At 36.6% G+C, this 19306-nt stretch overlaps 1 protein-coding gene across 1 annotated transcript in view; it reads left to right on the top strand.

Annotated features, from left to right (window-relative positions):
- Positions 1 to 18882, top strand: part of SAMSN1 (SAM domain, SH3 domain and nuclear localization signals 1) — a 47793-nt gene extending 28911 nt beyond the window's left edge. Inside the window, exons 5-8 of the mRNA XM_088793838.1 lie at positions 1400 to 1551; positions 4425 to 4631; positions 6786 to 6936; positions 17763 to 18882. Of these exons, the coding sequence (XP_088649964.1) occupies positions 1400 to 1551; positions 4425 to 4631; positions 6786 to 6936; positions 17763 to 17965 (713 nt within the window). The 3' untranslated portion in view covers positions 17966 to 18882. The remainder of the gene's footprint in view (positions 1 to 1399; positions 1552 to 4424; positions 4632 to 6785; positions 6937 to 17762) is intronic.
- Positions 18883 to 19306: the final 424 nt, after the last annotated feature.

Below are 19306 nucleotides of genomic sequence, written 5' to 3'. Positions count from 1 at the left end.
GTTACACATGTCTCTAATCTTTTAGGATCTTTTAAATTTTTTTTTTTTTTTTGCAAAGTTTAGTTTTCATTTCCTTTTAAATTATTTGTTGTTATTTGAAGATGGATAGCAAAGACCAGATGTTTCAAATATCCTGAATTTTATTCTTATTTTCCTGATAGCTGTAGCACAGTTATTTTGTGGGAGAAAAAAACAAAAACAAAACTATTGCACAAACATTTGAAGGATACATTTTTGTACGTGTGAAATTCATTATCATTAGTATTTATTTCTGCTGAAAGTTTTAAAATTCTAAGTTGTGATGCTCAATGTGGGAAGAATTTTATTATCTAGAGTGCACCATGTAAAGCCAGGGCCTGGGGTGGTCTTTGGAGGGAGGGTGTGAGGAGATGGTGGCTCATTTAGCTATTATCATATACAACCTACTTCCTATGATTAGAAAACACTCACCTTTCTTTTACACCAGTTCATATATTATATGGAGCATCTCTTTGGCTCTTCACCTTGTTTCCATAATTACTGTAATGAATGGTAGAGAAACTGGGACTGTTCTCTCATCGAACTTAGCACCAAAAGGCCACAATGAAGGAGAAAGTGACAGTTGAAAGTGATGGAGAAACAGACTTACTTTCACTGCGAACCATTCTTGCCCTCAGACAAGGAGCAAAAATGGAATCACTCTCCTCTTTTTCCCTTGAGGTTCAAAGTCAGAAAGGGAGAGGACACAAAAACAACAAGGATTTGGAGCCGTTTAAAAAGCGCAGTTTAGAACAGTTTCTAACCACTTGGGAGTACAGGCATTGGAAAACACTTCCTCTTTCCCTCATACTCACACAACAAGCAAAAGAGCTACCCTCTATGCATAGAGATGTTGCCTCAGAATGGCTTTTGGTACACAACAGGAAGTCTGGGAGAGCATTTCTGCTGCATTGTGGTAAGTTGTAGGGAACCTTATGTCTCATGCTTTGACCATTTGTGATGAATAACACACAAAGCTCAAGTTGTTGTTATTGGTTTCTTTATTTACATGTACAGGATTAATAATCTGGCTTGTACAGGGAGTTAAGTCTGTACTGTCTGCTTCTTTAACAAGTATCCAATGGTCAAAACACTGTCCTTCTGGATTGGATCATAGAGATGGACATCAGAGGGTGTTTGCGTTAGTGGTTGAGGAAAGAGTGGTCCGATTGGCTGGAGAAAGGTCAGGAGTAGCTCAGAGGACAGAGGTCACTGGTGGAGACTGACTGGGAGACAGAAACAGGAGGGGTCGCTTAGAAGCCCCTCATGAGGCTAGCATCCAGTGTTTCCGCATTATCCCTGCTTAGTGGTGTCAAGACGATGGTTCAGAGTGTTTTGAACCTTCAGTGAGAACTGTTAACCTCTGCTTTGCCTTCCTCAGGTGGAATAACAAGCTGTTCAGATGGCACAAGTAACCGGGACAGCTTCCGACTGGACGATGAGGGCACCTACTCAGGATCATTCTGCGGCCGGGCCCGAGTGCACACCGATTTCACGCCCAGCCCCTATGACACTGATTCCCTCAAAATCAAGGTGCGTGCACGGCATCGCTGCGTTCTGTATGGTGTGTCTAAGTCTGGGTGTGTGACCTGTTTCAGAAGTGCAGGCAGCGAGAACTGGAGGGAGGGGTGGTGAGTGTGTTCTTCCCCATAGTAAAACCTGGGACAGGTTTACTCTGGCCACAATTTAAACCAAGCGTGTCAGGTGGGGTAGGGGGATAAGTCTGTTGAGCCTATTTGCTTAAGTTGCTGTTATGTAGAAAATGCAGAATCAGAGCCTATCAGGGGAGAAGGAATTATCTACATTTTTCTGAAAATGGGTGCCCAGCTCTGCCCGATACTTTCTGGAGTAAAAATAATACCGAGAGAGAGAGAGAGAGAGAGAGAGAGAGAGAGAGAGAGAGCGAGAGAACTCAGGAGCTTCAACCAACACACGTGTATTATTACTTATCCCAGAGGTCTTCACATCATACATTTGGGCATGGCTCATCTGCTTAAGGTCTCACAGGGCTGAAATCAAGGTATCAGATGCACACGCGATCACATCTAAGGCCAGGGATCCACTTCCAAGTTCACTGGCTGTTACCAGAACTCAGTTCCTTGTGGTTGTAGGAGGGATGCTCCTGCTCTCTTGCTGGATATAACTGGGAGCCATTCTCAGCCCTTTGAGGCTGCAGCTAAGGTCCTGTTTACGGCATGGCAGTTTGTTCCTTCAAGGCCTGCAGAGAAGAGCTCACCTGAGTAAATAAGGAACACCCAGATAATCTCCCTTTTAATTACAGAATTAACTAATTTGGGACATTAATTACATCTGCATAGTCCCTTCTGTCATATAACACAACATAGTCACGGGTGAGAAATCCATCATTTTCATAGTCCTGCTTACACTCAAAGGGAGGAGCTGATTACAACAGCACAAATAGAAGAAGACTTTATGCTAAAACATTTTATAGATGTTAAATTATTCCTTTTTGTAACACAAAGTGCTATGTAGCAAAAAGGACAGATTTTATGCATTTTTTTATACTGTGGACACCAAGGCAATGTTAATCAATAATTATGATAAGTTAAGAAGTCTTGATATGGTTATTTAACATTCAAGGCATTCAGCTCTTCTTTTTATCCCTCCTATGGTTTCAAATCCGAGTAAGCTCAGCTGGAGAATGAGGAAAAAATTATTCCCCACAATTAGCTCCTTAGTCATTTCTTCTTCCATGTCTTGGGGAAAGGATGCTCATAGCTTAGTAGCCATTGTGCAGGACAGGGGAGGGCAGTAAAAGGGGCTAAACTGAACATGTTTTGGCTCAGGATAGCTTGTCAACTTCCCTACAGTCTCATGCCACATACCACTGCTGGTACTGCCTCGGGCACATTTGTGAAGCTCTTGAGAAACACAATACGAATCACTCACTTTCCACTGAAGATTGAATACTATCGTTTCCATAAAGGGTCTTATCCAACATGAAATTGAAGCTCTGCTTGGTGACCTTTTCTGGAATGTACAGTTTTTTACAAGTTTAAAGGATAATAGGAAAGATGCAACAGAGGGCTGCCATGTTTAGAAACTTCTTTTAGCGCTTCAGGGGATGTTGTGGGTCTGCTTAGCTGATCCCATCTAGCCAGAATTTTATGTCTCATAGTTAAAGGCAGGAAGAACTAGGTGAACAACTAGCTCATTGAGTCAGAGAGGCAGGTGGTCACAAATCAGAAAGATCAGATCTTTTCATCATGTGGAATTCTACTATTACAAATACAGTTTAGGTTTTAGATAGAAGAATACACATTCACAGAACAGCAAGGAAAAAAATATTTTTAGTAGCAGACTTAGTACTTTGTTTGAGGGTAGACCCCTCAAATGGCAAAAATATTGGAAAGTCCAATGTCCTCTCTGGAGTAGAAAGTGGCAAGTCACAGGGAGTAACTCTGTGCCTTAAATGTAGATATTGCGTTTTCATAAAAATCAATTTTCTTTACAAAGAAATACCCCTGAGGGGTTTCGTACTCTTGCCAATAACTGGCAGCCTGTAGCCAATTAGAGTCTCAGACATGAATAAAGAAAAAGGACAATTGGATTATCCATCCCAATGTGCTTCATTCGTATTTCAATTTAAATTTTGTTATGGAGCTCAATCTAAGTATTACCTTCTCTAGAATAATTAAGTAGCATAATTTATCTTACTGCACACATATTTTTGTTTCCTATTTGGTTTTACAAAGTTCTGAACAGTTTCGTTATGTTAGATGGATGCAACACTTAGATAGGTTTATTTTGTAACATAGATGAATTTTTCAGATAAAGTAAAAGTGTGGACAGAGTCACAGACTTCTCTTTCTTCCCGTTTCCCAATATGGGAGCCTCTCCAGGAGTGATGGCGTGAACTTGACTACATATATATTGCTTTGACAGGATGAATGAAAAAAGCATCATTTTTGAGTTCTGATTCTACCGTTAACTTCCTATAAGCTCTTGGGAAGTTATTTAATGTTTGTGCTTCTTTTTCTGTAATATTTAGTGTAATAATGACACCTTGTATATATACCTCAGAGGTGTGTTGTGAGCATAAAATTACTTTAGGTAGGCAAAAGTGTTTTGTAAATTACATTGTGCTCTACAAATAAGAGTTGATTAGTTGATATGATACCCCCCAAAAAAATTTTAAAAATAAACGTCATCAGATGCATGTAGGAGCTTTTCTCCAAGCATGTTGTTTACTTCATTATTACTAGTAAATAGTGCCCTTGAACTTTTAAAGGAAAAATCCTCCAATATTTATTTCTGTCATTTTGAAATCCTTTTAGCATAATTCCCTCATTATTTTAAATTTCTATGATTCCATTATTTTCTCTACCAATTGCCATACCACCAGAGCTCTCTGAAATCTTAGTTTTATATTTCTTTGTCCTTAGAAAGGAGACATCATAGACATTATCTGCAAAACACCAATGGGGATGTGGACTGGAATGTTGAACAATAAGGTGGGAAACTTCAAATTTATTTATGTGGATGTCATCTCTGAAGAAGAAGCGGCCCCCAAGAAAACAAAGGCACACCGAAGGAGTGGAGGCGAAAAAGCCAAGACTCTGCAAGAGTTCTTAGAGAGGATTAGCCTTCAGGTTAGCAAAACTTATTTTATTTGGGTGGTATATGGATGGAATAACTGAGGCGAATGGATCAGTGTTTGCACAGAATTGTTAAAAAAAAATACATGACTTACAGCAAGGGAAAATCTGTTTTCCAAGAATAGTTCTTATTTCTCCTTTATTACTTTTATTATGCAAGGACAGATCTTAACTAAACTCTAATGGTACTTAGCCATGACAGTAGGATTAATGTTGAGAAAATGCAATGAAAAATGAAAAATACTTAGGAAAAGACTCAAAAAACACACAAAAAAAACAGGCATGTAAATGAGAATGATGCAGAGAATATGAAGAGTGAAGATAAAAATCCCACTTCATAGACTGTGTAGATGCATGACCAGTGCATTGTACAACTGAAGCTGAAGTAGAATAATATTGTATGTCAACTAGACACGGAAGTGGAGGTGGAGTATAGCATAAAGATAGTCAATGGTATTGTAACAAGTATATAAAATGTCAGGGGGGTAGAAGCTTGCGGCAGGGGGGTTATCACCTTCTGAGGGGTGTAAACGTCTAACTATGATGTTGCTTTGTACACTTGAAGCTAATAAAAAAAAAAAACAGTTTTTAAAAATATCCAGAGAAATGAAGGGAAAAATGAAAAGAAATTTATATTTTTTATAGATCAGAGATCAAAAGCAAGTCAAGTGAAGATAACTAAATATAATTAATTTAAAAGTAATTTGTTAGGAAATAGTGATCCTTAAGCCAGTGTAATTGTGTTAAGGAAACTGTATTCTCTATATTTATAATCCAATTATTTTCTCGTTATATTAGCAACATTTAACTTACAGTATACCTAACCTCACTCAATTTACTGTTTTGTAATCCATTTTTTAAATTAACACAGTACTACTTTGAGAGTTTTCAAAATTCATTAAGCCATTAGCCAATTAAACTTTCCTTAATTGTTTGTCCTGAATTATCTAGTTATACTCTTGTCTGTCGACACACTATCTAGGCCTTCCTACATTACTCCTGGTGCCCCCAAACAGGGCACGTCTTGGAGGAAGTACAAGTTTGAATTCTGCCTCCTCTACTTGTTTGTTCCATGACCTATGAGAAAACCAAGTTCTAAGGAAGTGAAACAGCTTACTTAAGAACCCACAGTTAGATTGTTAAGTCAGAATGGGAATTTTGGTTTTCTCTGTTCTAATTCCGTGTTCCTTCTAGGATACATTATTTTTAAAATAATTGCTACTCTTTTTTTTTTTTTTTGCATAAATGGCTGCTAATAAGTTCTTCCTGATTAGTTAAAATGTTTATACTTCCTCTTATTTAATTTTAGTAACTGAAATAAAGACATTGAAATAATGATCAGTAAAATGGGAGAAATTTTTGAGGAAGTTGAAAAGCATTCAACTCAATTTTGAATTTTTATTCTGTTAGGGAGAACAGAGGTTATATAAATAACATACAGACTTTGAAATCAGAAGCCTATAAGTTTTAGACTTGTATATCTTGATGAAAACAACGGATAAGATATAAATGCTGAAAATAGAAAATAATACTTTTCCCAACAACAATGCTTTTGTAAAAGCTTAATAAAAGCTTTTAATTAAATAGAAAGTCTTGGCTTCCTTAGGTTTATCACCAAAATGCTAAGTCTACTTTTTCATATAAGTTTGATCTGTTTCAAATTCATTTTCTAACCTACTCCAAGAAGTTAATGAGGATAGCTGTTTTGTTTTTTTTCAATCAAGCAAACAAGAATAGATGTAGATTCAAAAGTATTACTGTAATATATTCTATTAGCAGTTATTTTATTGACAGACTTAAGGACACCGTAGCTTTGTTAATTTAGCTATTTGAGAAGTGAACAAATTCTAAATGAGATGAATGATCTAGCTATTTAATCGATCCATGATTTAGCATTGTATAGCTTAAGGTGATTATTTCTTTTTTACTTTTGTCTTTCCATAGGTCAGAATTATATAGCATACTCTTTTAAATGTCCTAGAGTTCATATGTGGAAAACTAGTGAAGGAAAATAAAGTTACGCAGAAGTTCTATTGGCACCTTTGATTTCCATATGCACATCTATATTTTCGTTAAATCTAAAGAGAACTAAAAATAAAATATTTGAATCTGACTAGTTTATATTATACATATTTTTCTCCCACACAGGAATACACATCAACACTTTTGCTCAACGGTTACGAGACTGTAGAAGATTTAAAGGATATAAAAGAGAGTCATCTCATTGAATTAAACATTAAAAAGCCAGAAGACAGGATGAGATTACTATCAGCTGCTGAAAATCTCCTTGATGAAGAAAGTAAGTCTGTATACCTATTCTTCTTCCCTAGCTGATAATCACAGTTTAATGTACATAGTAAAATCAAAAACAAAGTCCCGGTTGTATTTGTTAAGAATCACATAAAGCATCCTTTCCCATAAAATAAGTATTTTCTTATATATTTGGAGAAAATAACTCTGATCAAATATATAATTAAGGAGAGGACCTTTTTTCCTTATTGGACCCAGAAATTGAAAGGACTTTTCTGGGTACCTCGCTTAGACTCTGCAGAGCTATTAATTTACACACAAGTGAATGTCTGCGTTCCCAAAGGCTGAGGGAGTTAGAGACAAATATTTAGTGACAGCATGAGCCATTAGTGAGAAATGTCACACGCGACTTCTGTGGCACAGCACAGAACATGTCTCTAAGCTAATGAGCCCTTGTGCCACACAGGGAAATTCACTTCATTACCATATACTCAATCTTGTATATGTTTATAATATTCCTTCAAAATGTTATCATAGCTTGCAAAAATATCCAGCACTCAATTTTCTTCTCTGAGATGGTTCTCTATATTTGTAAGTATAAAACTTAAGATGGAGTAATACACGCAGATTCACTTGTGGACTAATACAGCCTCCACCAACTGGGTTTATAAAGGAAAGACAGCTTTTGTTTTTACCATTGCCAAATCTGAACACTCTTCTTACTAAATCTGGTCAGGCTCCCAGAGCCCTGAGTTTAGGGTGTGCCAAGATCTGCAAGGAATGTTTTGTTAGAAAAAGGAGGGGGGGAGTGTCTAATTTTAAAGATGAAAAAGACTTTAGATCATCTAATCCAATTTTTTCTTCCAAAAGTAGTATTAATAATGATCATTAACTGCTTATTTTGAACATGCTCTCTGAGTAATACTTTGAGCCAAGGTCTTCACATTTATTACCTTGTTTAATGCTCTCTGCAACTGTGAGCTAAATAGCACTGTCCCCACTTTTATGAGAAACTGAGAAGACAAGTAACTTGTCCAAACTCATATACCTAGCGAATTGGAGAGCTAGAACCAGTGTTGGCGATGCTGTGCTATACTTTCTAACCCTACAAATAACAAGCCAGACGGAAAGTAAGGAGGAAAGTTGTACTTAGAACCCAGGCCTCTTGACTATTCTTTTGCGGGCTTCCCTATATCCTCTCTCATATGCCCCCACAAAATGGGCACAGTTGCACATTGCATGTTTGTTATACACTAACCTTTTATCTAGTAGGAATTAATTTCTTTTTAAAAACTGTTCCTCACTTTCTTCTTACTTTCTGTCTTGAGTTTGCATAGCTCTTCATCCTTTTCAAAGAGCTTTCACAGGTACAACTAATTTCACACCTGCAGAATTGATGTCATTCTTAGGACTAGGTGTTTATATGCATTCTTGCAAGCTGTGGAGGCTAGGAGATGCAAAAGAGGGGATGGGGTCCCAGAGGCAAAGGTCAAACTTAAGTAGCCAATGTACTCAACAGTACAAGCCCAAACAAAACTGATCAATGTAAATTGATGTAGCAATATCTTTCAGGTAAAAATGTTCCTTACATCTTATCATTTCAAAACATGTCTCCTAACTATGCAACATGAGACTAAGAAATGGATTCTGTGCCTTTCCTGTAGTTGATAATGTTCAGTATCATTGTCAATAGTCTCCAAAATAATTTGATGCTGAAATAGAGGGGAGGAGGAGACTGAATGTTTTTTGAAGACTTGTATATAATTGCTTTTCTTCTACAATACCATCCATGGAGGTATTTTGCCCTTTTTATAGATAAGGAAATATTTCAGAAATGAATTTCAATGAGGCCAAACAGATAAGTAGCAGAGCTGGAGTTTTAATCAAAGACAGGCTGCTATAAAAACCTAAGTTCTTTCTTCCCCACATACAAACTGGTGAATCTGAAAAGAACAGTGAATATTTGAAAATTGAAATTTTCTACTACTTTGCCAATCTTCTCAAGAGCTTCAGTTCAGTTTTCCATCTCAGAAAATGGAAGTTAACATTTATGTGAGAATGGAAACCTTGCAACAGCCTTGAATCCCTGAAAAGTGCAAGGCTACCTTTCATTGCAACAGGATTTGTGAGTATAAGGGGACTTAGAGGCTGAGCAAGCAGAGCTTTCAGCTATGAAACAGTTTTCAGCAGGGCCCCACAAAGGGAAGCTCAATCCAGTGCCAAAAGCTGGGGCCACTGAAGGTGTCCACTTAATTTCTTCATTCCAACCCCTCATCATCCATCTACTTTCTATGTTAATAAAAAAAATAATGATTTGTAAATGAGAACATATTAGAACTAGGTGTAATTTTTAAAAACCATCTGACCCAAATTCTTCCTTTGCAAGATGGGAAACTAAAATTAGAGTACATAAGTAGCTATCTCAAGGCCACTTATCTGGAACCGAGACTCCTTCCTAAATCTAGATATTAGAAACACATTCTATTATATCCAGCTCTCTGAAAACAAAATACAGTATCTCCAAAGCATGATGCGACATTCAGTGTTTGATATAAAAAAGTACAAATTCCCCAAATTGTTTCCCTTATAAAAGTTTAGAAAACTATACTTGAAGGTCGCTAGAAGTAGGTCATTTAACAGTAGCCAGTAATGTACAAACGTATACACACCGATCCAAATTCTGGGAGATGAAAAATGGAAAAAATGCAGATTCAACCAGTGTCTGTTGTCAACTCACAACCCAGAGATGTTTTTTCTTATTTTAATCTTATGGTCTAAAGTACTATTAGAATATACATGTCAAAAAGATGCATATTGCATGTTATGCTACTTTGACTGAAAGCTATTTATCTTCTATGAAACTGCTTTGCTCAAGAAATAAAGAAGAATGACTTCTATTTGCTGATAAGATGTAGAGTACTGATGATTCGGCTTCATGCTGCTGCGTGCTTATTTTTATCTATTCTCTACTCTGTGAATCATATCTTCTACAACCATGCTAAAGATTAAATGCACAACCTTCACATACCTTGAATGATAAAGACCTTGAATAGATGGTTATATAAAACTAAGACATCATTAAAAACAAATGCATGTCATAGTCATAGGTTAAAAATAGTTAGGTTTTTTTTTTTGTGTGTGTGTGTGTGTGTGTAGAAGAATGGGATATGCAAATTGGCCAGGCTTTTACCTATGCATTTTATTTTGATCACTGAATAATGTCAGTTTGGGAACGTCAATAAATTCTTAGTTTAGAGCTTCATTGCTTCCTAGGTTGGGAACTGGAAAGTTTTGCTTTGCTAGTCATTCAATATAAAAAAAAAAATGGAGCAGAGTGGGCACCTGCTTTGAGGACAAGATTTAAAATTTAGAGATAATATAGGAAGGTCCACAACCCCCAGGTGACCCTTTAATACATCTAACAGGTCCAAGAGGGTGGAGAATGGGACAGGAACAAAAACAGAAATTGAAGACTTAGAGCAAGCAATTTTCCTTTTCTCTTAGGGCAAAATAGATAACAACGTACCAACTTTGACCTTGAAAATGTAAACCCCATCAAACTTTTCAGGTCACTGCTTGACAGGAGGTAAAATGCTTCTCCAGCAAGCTGATAGAAGGGCTGGCAAGTCGTGTTAGAGCTGATCACAGGATTGCCTCTAGAGGAAGAGAACGACTTTGGGGTTCTGCCATCCCAGCAAGACCAGTACAGAGATGCTCTGAATGTGCTCCTGTGTGGCTTTAGAACTGAGCAGAATTAGGTCACTGGCTCCCTCAGCTAGGAATCTAGATAAGATTAGAAGAAGAAAAATTGGGGGGAGACTCGGTTCTTGAAGGAGCAAAAGAGCAGAATCTGTTTATTTTGTGCATATTAGGATTTCTGTATTTATCATAAGAATTTTAAAATGGTCTATTTACTTAGAATAAAGATTCCCAGCAAGTAAAAAGGAGAGTATACATTTGTGCGTGTGTGTGTGTGTGTGTGTGTGTGTGTGTGTGTGTTGTTCCGTAAACACAACCTTCCAGACCCTTTTGCCTTGCGGAGAAATGTCTCTTTAGAATAAGTAAACTGCTGTTAATAGTAAACATTTTCTCTTTATTCTGAACTTGTTCCTCTTTTCCCACATTTAGAAACACTTTGATGTGTCTTAAAAGTGTGTCTATAAGAATGTGTACTATTGTCCTTGGGGAAAATGGGTGATGGAAATATCTTGTTTTCCCTTTAGCACAGGAATAATTAAATTTTAAACTGGGGGAAAAAAAAAAAAAAAGCAACCAGCAGCTCAGTAACTGAACAAACAAACTGTACTAGTATCTGTACGTATTTTAGGTACCTGCAACGTTTGCAGTGCTCAGGGGGGAGGAAGGGGGAAGGGTCGGCCGTGTGCCAGGCCGTTGGCACTAACTGTGGTCACAGCAGCCCCTTATTGCTCAAACTATCCCCAGTTGTGCCTTCCTGCCTGCCTACCTGCCCAAACCGAGGCAGGGCAAATGGCAAGACCCAGCCAGGAGCCTGGAACACGAGCTGCCAGCAGGGAGATTTATAGTCATGCCAAGCAGCAGTCCAGCAGTTGGCTGATAACGTGCCAGGGTAGCCTGGTGCCCTAGCCCCTGACATGCATACCTGGTGTTTCCAACCCCCTTGCCATATGATTTGAATCTAGATTCCAGAAACGTTCATGCATCTTTTGAGAAATGATATGCTACCCATCCACATACACAGAGTAGAGAAGACATATAAGTATTTTACGTTTCTGTATTTATAAATATGGATTTAATTGCTGTTTCTAGTCATAGATATTTGGTCGTATGCAATTAAATTTCTTCAGATTTCTTTCTGGTTTTACCCCTAAGTTTTAATGTATGATAGATGCCATATTTTATGTAATACAAGGAAACAATAAAATGCAATATAAACGTTTTTACTCTTCTACCACAGAATTATTCCGAGAAGGAGTTTACAGAATTTTCACCTCAGTTCTCTGTCACTTCCACATTCGTGCACTGCTCACATGTGGAGGGCACTCCTGCACTTGTTTTTATATTGCATTGTGATTGTGGATTGGGCACGGCCTTTGTAATAATTACCCTGGCCAAACAAGACTGAATCCTCCATGCACCTTTCCAAAGCCCCTAGTTCTGTGCTTTGCCTTAAGGGGATTGTTAACAAATGCTTGTGGAATGAATAAATGTAGAGTGAGGGAGTGAAGGGATTTCCAAAGAGGAAGCAAGACTTTTTTCTGGTTATAACACTTGAAAGTTCCCTGCTATCCCACCTCAGGCATAAAAGTTTTATTAACAGGCAGGTGGGTCTTTGTGTGTGATGTGAAGATATCTTTGATGCCTGTGTTAACCACCCACACATATATATGTGCTAGAATGTAAATGAGTACATTTCTAGAGGGCAATAATGTATAAACTATCAAAAGTTTGAAATGTACTTACTTTTATATCCAGATATTCCACTTTCTACGAATTTAACTTCAACATACCAATCCATAAAAAAAAAATAGCTAAATTAATTACTAATCGTTTTAAAAACTAAAACTAACGTGGACTTCCATCATTAATTAATTTGTTAAATAAATTAAAATACATGAAAACAATAAAATAGTATGAAGATGTGAAGAGAATGAAATGCATACTGACATGAGAAGATGTCCAAAACGTACTAAATGGTAAAAGTAAATTGTCGATCAGTAATATGCAGGGAGATCCTATTTTTGTCATATAATAATTTTTAAAATAATGAAATTAGGGTAATTTTTTACCATATCAAGTAAATAGCATGAATTTAACCTATAAGAAATACGAAATTGGTTTCCCAAGGTCCTTAATTAAGCAATATAAACTGATAGTTTTTCATCTTATTTGGTCATTACCAAAGTAGTCAATCCAAGAAGACAACATCTCAACTAGTAAGTATTTCCTGGGACGAAAGGCTTCCATGGGAGGCCTGGTCAGACAGTGTGGCGGCGTAGTGGTGCTGTTGGTGGTGGTGCTGAGTGACTGTGATCTTGAACGACTGCCCTGGCCCTGACTGAAACACCCAGCATGGTACAAGCAGAGGGTGCTGTCTGTGTGAGTAAGAAGATTTACTCCCCAGCACACTTCTCATTAGAGGGTAGACTATATAATGCCGAGATACCAAGAGTAATGAACAAAAAGAGGGAGAGTCATTTCAACTCCATATTCTCTCACGGCCTAAGCAAAACAAAGGCAACTGGTTGGTTTTTGATGAAGGGATTTTTGTTTTTCTTTTGTTGTTGTTGTTTTTCCAAAGGGTAGGTTAGTATTCAAATGAAATTAACACCAAAGAGTCACTATAAGTAGAAAATTAAAGGGTTCGGGTGATTTAAGGATGTGCTTGAAATGAAATCGGAAGTACCTAAGAGTTCTGCCATGTTATCTCCATGGACAATTCTGCCTCTGGACAAAAATAAATACAGCCATAGTTACCTGGAGAAGGCCTGAGTTTTGGTCTGAGTGACTCAAAGGGAGCTACAATGTGAGGCTGAGGTCTTGCCTCACAATGAAGATCCCTGGGTTTTCCTCGTTGGAGATGGCAATAGGCTAGAGTAAACCTGTTCAGAATAACTCAAAGAGCTGAGAGATTTCATTTGAATTCCAACAAAATTCCTTATTTGATCTTCTTTAGTTCATATTTCCTTTAGTTAATCTAAACATCACATTCTTTTTATAAAATAAAAATTGTTCACTGGGCACTTTCATTGGCCAGACATTTTCCTATGCCTTCCAGGATGCATTATTTTATAGTACTACGTCCAAGAAAAAAAAAATAGACGCTTCGTACATAAGGCAAATACGAGAGTAAAGTCAAAATCTAGAATATGGATACAGAAACCTGGGAAAGTCAAGCAAAAACTAGTAGTTTACATTTTTATTGAATCCTTAACTTTCTAACATGTGACTATAGGACATATTTCTCTCCTTAGGGCATGAAAACTTTTCCCCAGAATTAGGATCTAATTTGATTTCCTTAAAGCTTCCTTCACTTTTAGTGTAATTGAGATTGCCTATACCTAATTAATTAAATGTCATAACTCAATATAATTATTTTATGAATAATTATATTAGCTATCTTTTGTTTTAATCACCATGCCACTTTTTATCTCCATCGATGACTACCTTGAAATGTGGAACCATGAGCTTTATACAAGTCCATAAAAAAATGGATAAGAATAAAATATTTTAATATTCAGATTAGCTCTTGATGACAAATATTTCCTAAATAACATTTTTTCTTATCACAATTGTTCTAGTTTCATTACGGAGAATACAGAATGGTTTGGGGCTGCTTTCTCGGCTTCCTATTCTGCTTCTTGTTAGCTGGCAGCAAAAAAGACATCCCTATTCAAATTATTTAATAATCTTCCAATATACTCAGATTTGAAAACGTACAGCCTTTCAGATATTTGCAAACCATTCAGGGCTTGCTTGAAAATTTGTACCATTTTAATTTTTTTTATTTTTATTAAAATAAAATATAAAACATAGATGCTCTGAGAAATACAGAGGAAATCTATCTAAAATTTTAATACCTTCATTTGCATATTATATGTATATGTTTTTAGTTAATATTATAATAGACTATATAAATTGTATATACTGAGTTTTTTTTAACTTAACGTATTATCAGAAATATTTTGGTATAAAAAAAGACACACTCAGCTATTCTATGACAAGTCTAATTTTGGAGGCAAACTCTTTCTTATTCCAATGTTACATGCCTGGTTAGGTCAGAAGATTGGACCATGGGATGAAGGTTATAGTTTCGATTTCTAGGTAGGTCAGTTAGCTTTACTTATGGTCATGTGAAGGGCCTAAATGACTGAAAAAGAAAGTATGGATGCATTACTGTGCTTTCATCCCCTTTGCTGGACAAACCACCCACAGCACAAGTATTAGGTTTGTGCCGATCCCTAATTCATCAGTGTCAGGATGAAAAAAAAACAAAAAATCAAAAAAAGGAAAGTCTTGACCCTCAAAATACAGAAACAGAATACTATACAGCTTTCATTTCCATAATATAACATGATGGCCTGCCTTTTCTTTTTATAGTTACTGTTCAGGGTCTCCAGCTGATCACCTGCCTGAAATTATCGAAAGGTTGGTGGGAAGCACTTGAAGAGGCATAGTCATGTTTCCGTTACACTAGGAAATCATTTAGCAAAGTACTGCTGTTCTGTGAATTACTGTGCTACATAACTTTCCTACTGAGAAACTATTTCCTTTTTCCGTCAAAATTGCAGATGAAAGGTTTATGCAATAAATAACCTGTATTTAAAACAAACCAATTCCTAGAATTTAGAGAATGCGATATAATGTTTCTTAGATGGGAATAAAAACAAATACATTTTTATTACTAATATTAAAAAATGACATTCCCTGTTAAAGTCAGATTTTCAGATGAATGTATAGTGGCTGCTGAGGATAAAATAACAGGCTAAGTACTTATTTTTTGAAAGGAAAAGAGCTAATTTTGGAAATCAGAGTTCTTTCAGCCTACGTTTTGTATCTTGAAGACAGCCCCACAATCAGTAATCAACTTAAACAGAACATGATATTGGGAGCAATTTTATTATGCCAAGTCCTGTTTAGATGTCAGCCTGAAGGGAATTAGCTCAGCAATTTTAATTTTGTGTTGAGGTGATAGGCTCAAATACAATCTGGAGAAATATGGCCTTATCCCCACAACCATTCTGAGAGGATCACACTCCCAGTATGGTGGTCACTGCTGATGTGGCAGGAAGCATACAGAAGGACTAATTCCTCTGGCCTTTTCCAGAAACAGGTGGAAAATGGAGATGGCTCATTTCATTTCAGTGGCAATAAGACAGACAAGCAGAGGCAGGACAGAAAGCTTTTGCCTCAGAGAATAAGGTCCCATTTTAGAGCTGCCTTTTTACACACACATAAAAGAGGGCTTGGAAACAAAAGTGATTGCTGGATATTCATAAAGACTAGTGAATATTAAGTATTTCCCCAAACATAAAGGTGACTATGATTAATACAGAGAAAATGCTTCATAGTAGCTAAAATTTTAAAAAGCAATCACAGTAGGTACATATTAAAATTAAAGCTCCTGATATCTAGAACTAGTTGTAATATCACTAGATTTAAACACCTGATAATTGAATCCATAGTTAAAGTCGTGGCAAACATGGAGAAGATTCAGAAAATGGCATCAGTGTGGTTTCATTATTGCAAATAAAAGCTTCGAGGGAAAGGTTAAACAGATTGTTATGATTCATTTCGAGGATGAGTAGACTAAGAAATGATTTCTATCATTTTTATCCAGCCTTTCTCAACCTGTATTCCTCATCTAAACCACAGAATATGGAAAATAATTTATCTTTTTTCAATTCCTCCACGGATGTTGTATTACTAGTACCATTCTAGAAACATGGAAGAGAAGTTAATTCATTAAATACAAGGATGCCTTAGGGCGACAGGGCTCAATTCTCTCTTGTAATGGGGGCAGGAAGGGGGGTTAGCTGGGGTGAGGGGTGGGGGAGTGGAGAGGGTGGTAACAATTGGATACACAATGAACCATAAACTAATATTGGCAAGAAATCTGGAGCTTAGAAAATGCATTTAAGATGTGTAGATAGGATAAAGGGCAGATTTCCTAAAGATAAGTTATTTAGCATTATAAGAGTCTATTGAGGAAAATCATACCGTTTCCTTCTCCCAAGGATTTTGAAGTTGGGGCTCACTTTCTCCTGACTGGAATGGGATGACATACACAGCCTCTGAAGGCAGAGGTCTTGTGCCACCCTGAAATGTCTGTATTTGGTTCTTCCAAAGTGGGCTATTCAAATGTCCAAAGTGGGGTAAGCTCCGAAGTTCGAAGGGAAAAGAACAAAACATGCTGAAGCAGTTGAGGGGTTTGGGCTCCAAGATCCATCTGCTCTCTGAGGAACCCGTCTCATAATGCAGAGAAACTCCCATATACTGGAGTCAGGGAAGGCAAAGAAAGAAAGTTCACACTCACGAAAAGAATGTTGATGCTAAAGAATTCTTGAGAAGAGTAAAACTTTATCGGGCTACTTAGGTTCTGTGGAAGTACCTTTGGTTACATCACTAATATTAATTTTTTTCTAAGAAAATGCCAGTTGAATCTAGAATACTGCTGTGATGATATAATAACCAAACTGAACATAAATGATTGTTATTCAGAACTGCAAACAAAGATATAGAAAACAAACTAAACAAGGCAGATTTGATGAAAATAGTGGTGTTTTACTACCTAAAAGCCACCTGGTTTCTATGTCTACTTTTCTGATGAATGCAAACCTAGGAAAATCCTAAATACTTTTACGTTTTATTAAATTCCAAGTAATTGAAGTCCTGCTATACGTTGTTGCCCATAGTGATCTTTTATTTGTTAATCCACATTGTCATGATTCTAGAATTGATCACAAAGATAACTGTTGATGTGGATTGTACATTTAAACTACAAATTACTTTTCCTCATATTACTTTCTCATATTACCAAGGAGTATTTGGACAAGGCATCAGTCACACTGTGGATACAATCTGCTTTCTTTGGCAACTTATCATTAATGTAAAATGAGAGTCCATATTGATCTTTGCTTGTGCAAGCAGTTCACATGGCTTCCATGAAACTGCCAGTGAATAACAAAGAGCAGACTTTGACTTCTGAGAAAACAGTGGCTTGAATGTTTCCGTGTGAATATCTCTTTTATAGTAAACAACTGTATCATTTACTTACAGAAGTTTCTATTGTAATGACATCGAGGTTGGAAGAGTTAAAATAGCTCGAAGATGAATAAGTATATGAATAAAACTCTCCTCGGCTTTGCCTAACTGCTGCCCCTTTTCCATTTGCAGCTATCCAAGAGCAAGAAAACGAAACTGAGCCTCCATCCTTAAGCCCAGACATCTCCTCAAATAAGTCACAGCTAGATGACTGCCCGAGGGACTCTGGTTGTTACATCTCATCAGGAAATTCCGATAACGGCAAAGAAGACCTGGAGCCTGAAAATCTTCCTGACATGGTACAGAAGATTACTATCACAGAAACAAGTGACTGAACACACTCTCACATCTCTGTATCTACAGATGCATTTCATTTTAACTCTTCTTGAGCTTAAAGATCAAATAGGAGAGGAAGAAAACTATTCTCAGATGCAACTTAAAGTTAAAATGTTTGAATCTGAAGGACTGTACATTAAAGTTCTTATCGTTAACGTTCCCAAGTATTGTAAATAATTTGTATATTTATTATTTTAAATCTTACATGTTAATATTTCATCTGCCTGTGTTAGAAAAGCTATCGTATAAATCTGTATGTGCGACATAATTTTATTTGGCTTTATTTTATAAGTGCAAAATGGTAAATTCTACAAAAATCAAAGAAACAAACAAAAAAAAAACTCCTGTTTTATTTTCATACCTGCCAGGTTTGAATTTGTGTATGTTGTTGAATAAATAGTCGTGAAGCAAGTGTCTGTTTAACCAACTGTCCAAGAAGCATTTACACTCATTTTTATACTTACTGGGAAAGTGCAAGTTAACACTGGAGACATTTTATCCAGATCTACAGTGGAGTTTTAGTAATATTTTGCTGTTGATTTCTTCAGTGTTATCTGGTATAAACATATAGATAATATATTGCCAATTCTGATTTAGTAAAACTAATTTTAATAATGCACAGATGTTTCATGTTTAAGTGAAAATATTTTTAATTTTGAAATGCTCTAATTTTAATAATAAGAAGAACTATGTGCATTTGGTATTTTCCAGACCAATGTTACTTAAGGTGTTTTCATATTAGACCTTTAAACAAAATTTCTCCTACCAGACAAGTCCTTATATACTGTGTAAGCGCACGGTGGAAATCTCATGAACTTAATTGTCTGACCATGTATACTTATATTTAGATTTATATATATGTATATATGTGTGTGTATGTGTACAAGTGTGATCAATAAATATGGTTAATGTTTAATTTCTTTAAAGAAATTATTACAGTAAAGACATATTGCCATTAATCCCCCTCAAAATACTCCCCCTCACTTCAAACACACTTATCCCATCGTTCTTGCCACTTTCTGAAGCAGTTCTGGAAGTCCTCTTTTGTGAGTGTCTAGTTGCGCTGTTGTGACTGCCTCGATGTCCTAAATCATTTTGACTTTGGGAAAGAGCCAGAAGTTACACGGTGCCAGATCCGGTGAATAAGGTGGATGAGGACACACTATAATGTTTTTATTTGACAGAAATTGCCATACCAGAAACAGTGTGTGACACAGAGCCTTTCCATTGTGATCACATAATACAGTGAATGCTGCTGCCGAGTGACATCCAACGGAAAGGCAGGGATCTTCAAAACAGGAAGCATCACATCGAACCTTAGTAATAATGTGTGACAAGTT

This window comes from Rhinolophus sinicus, chromosome 17 (assembly GCF_057876585.1).
Source record: "Rhinolophus sinicus isolate RSI-liver-muscle chromosome 17, RSI-T2T, whole genome shotgun sequence".
NCBI classification, from domain to species: Eukaryota; Metazoa; Chordata; class Mammalia; order Chiroptera; family Rhinolophidae; genus Rhinolophus; species Rhinolophus sinicus.
This window is presented reverse-complemented; position numbering and strand designations above follow the sequence as displayed.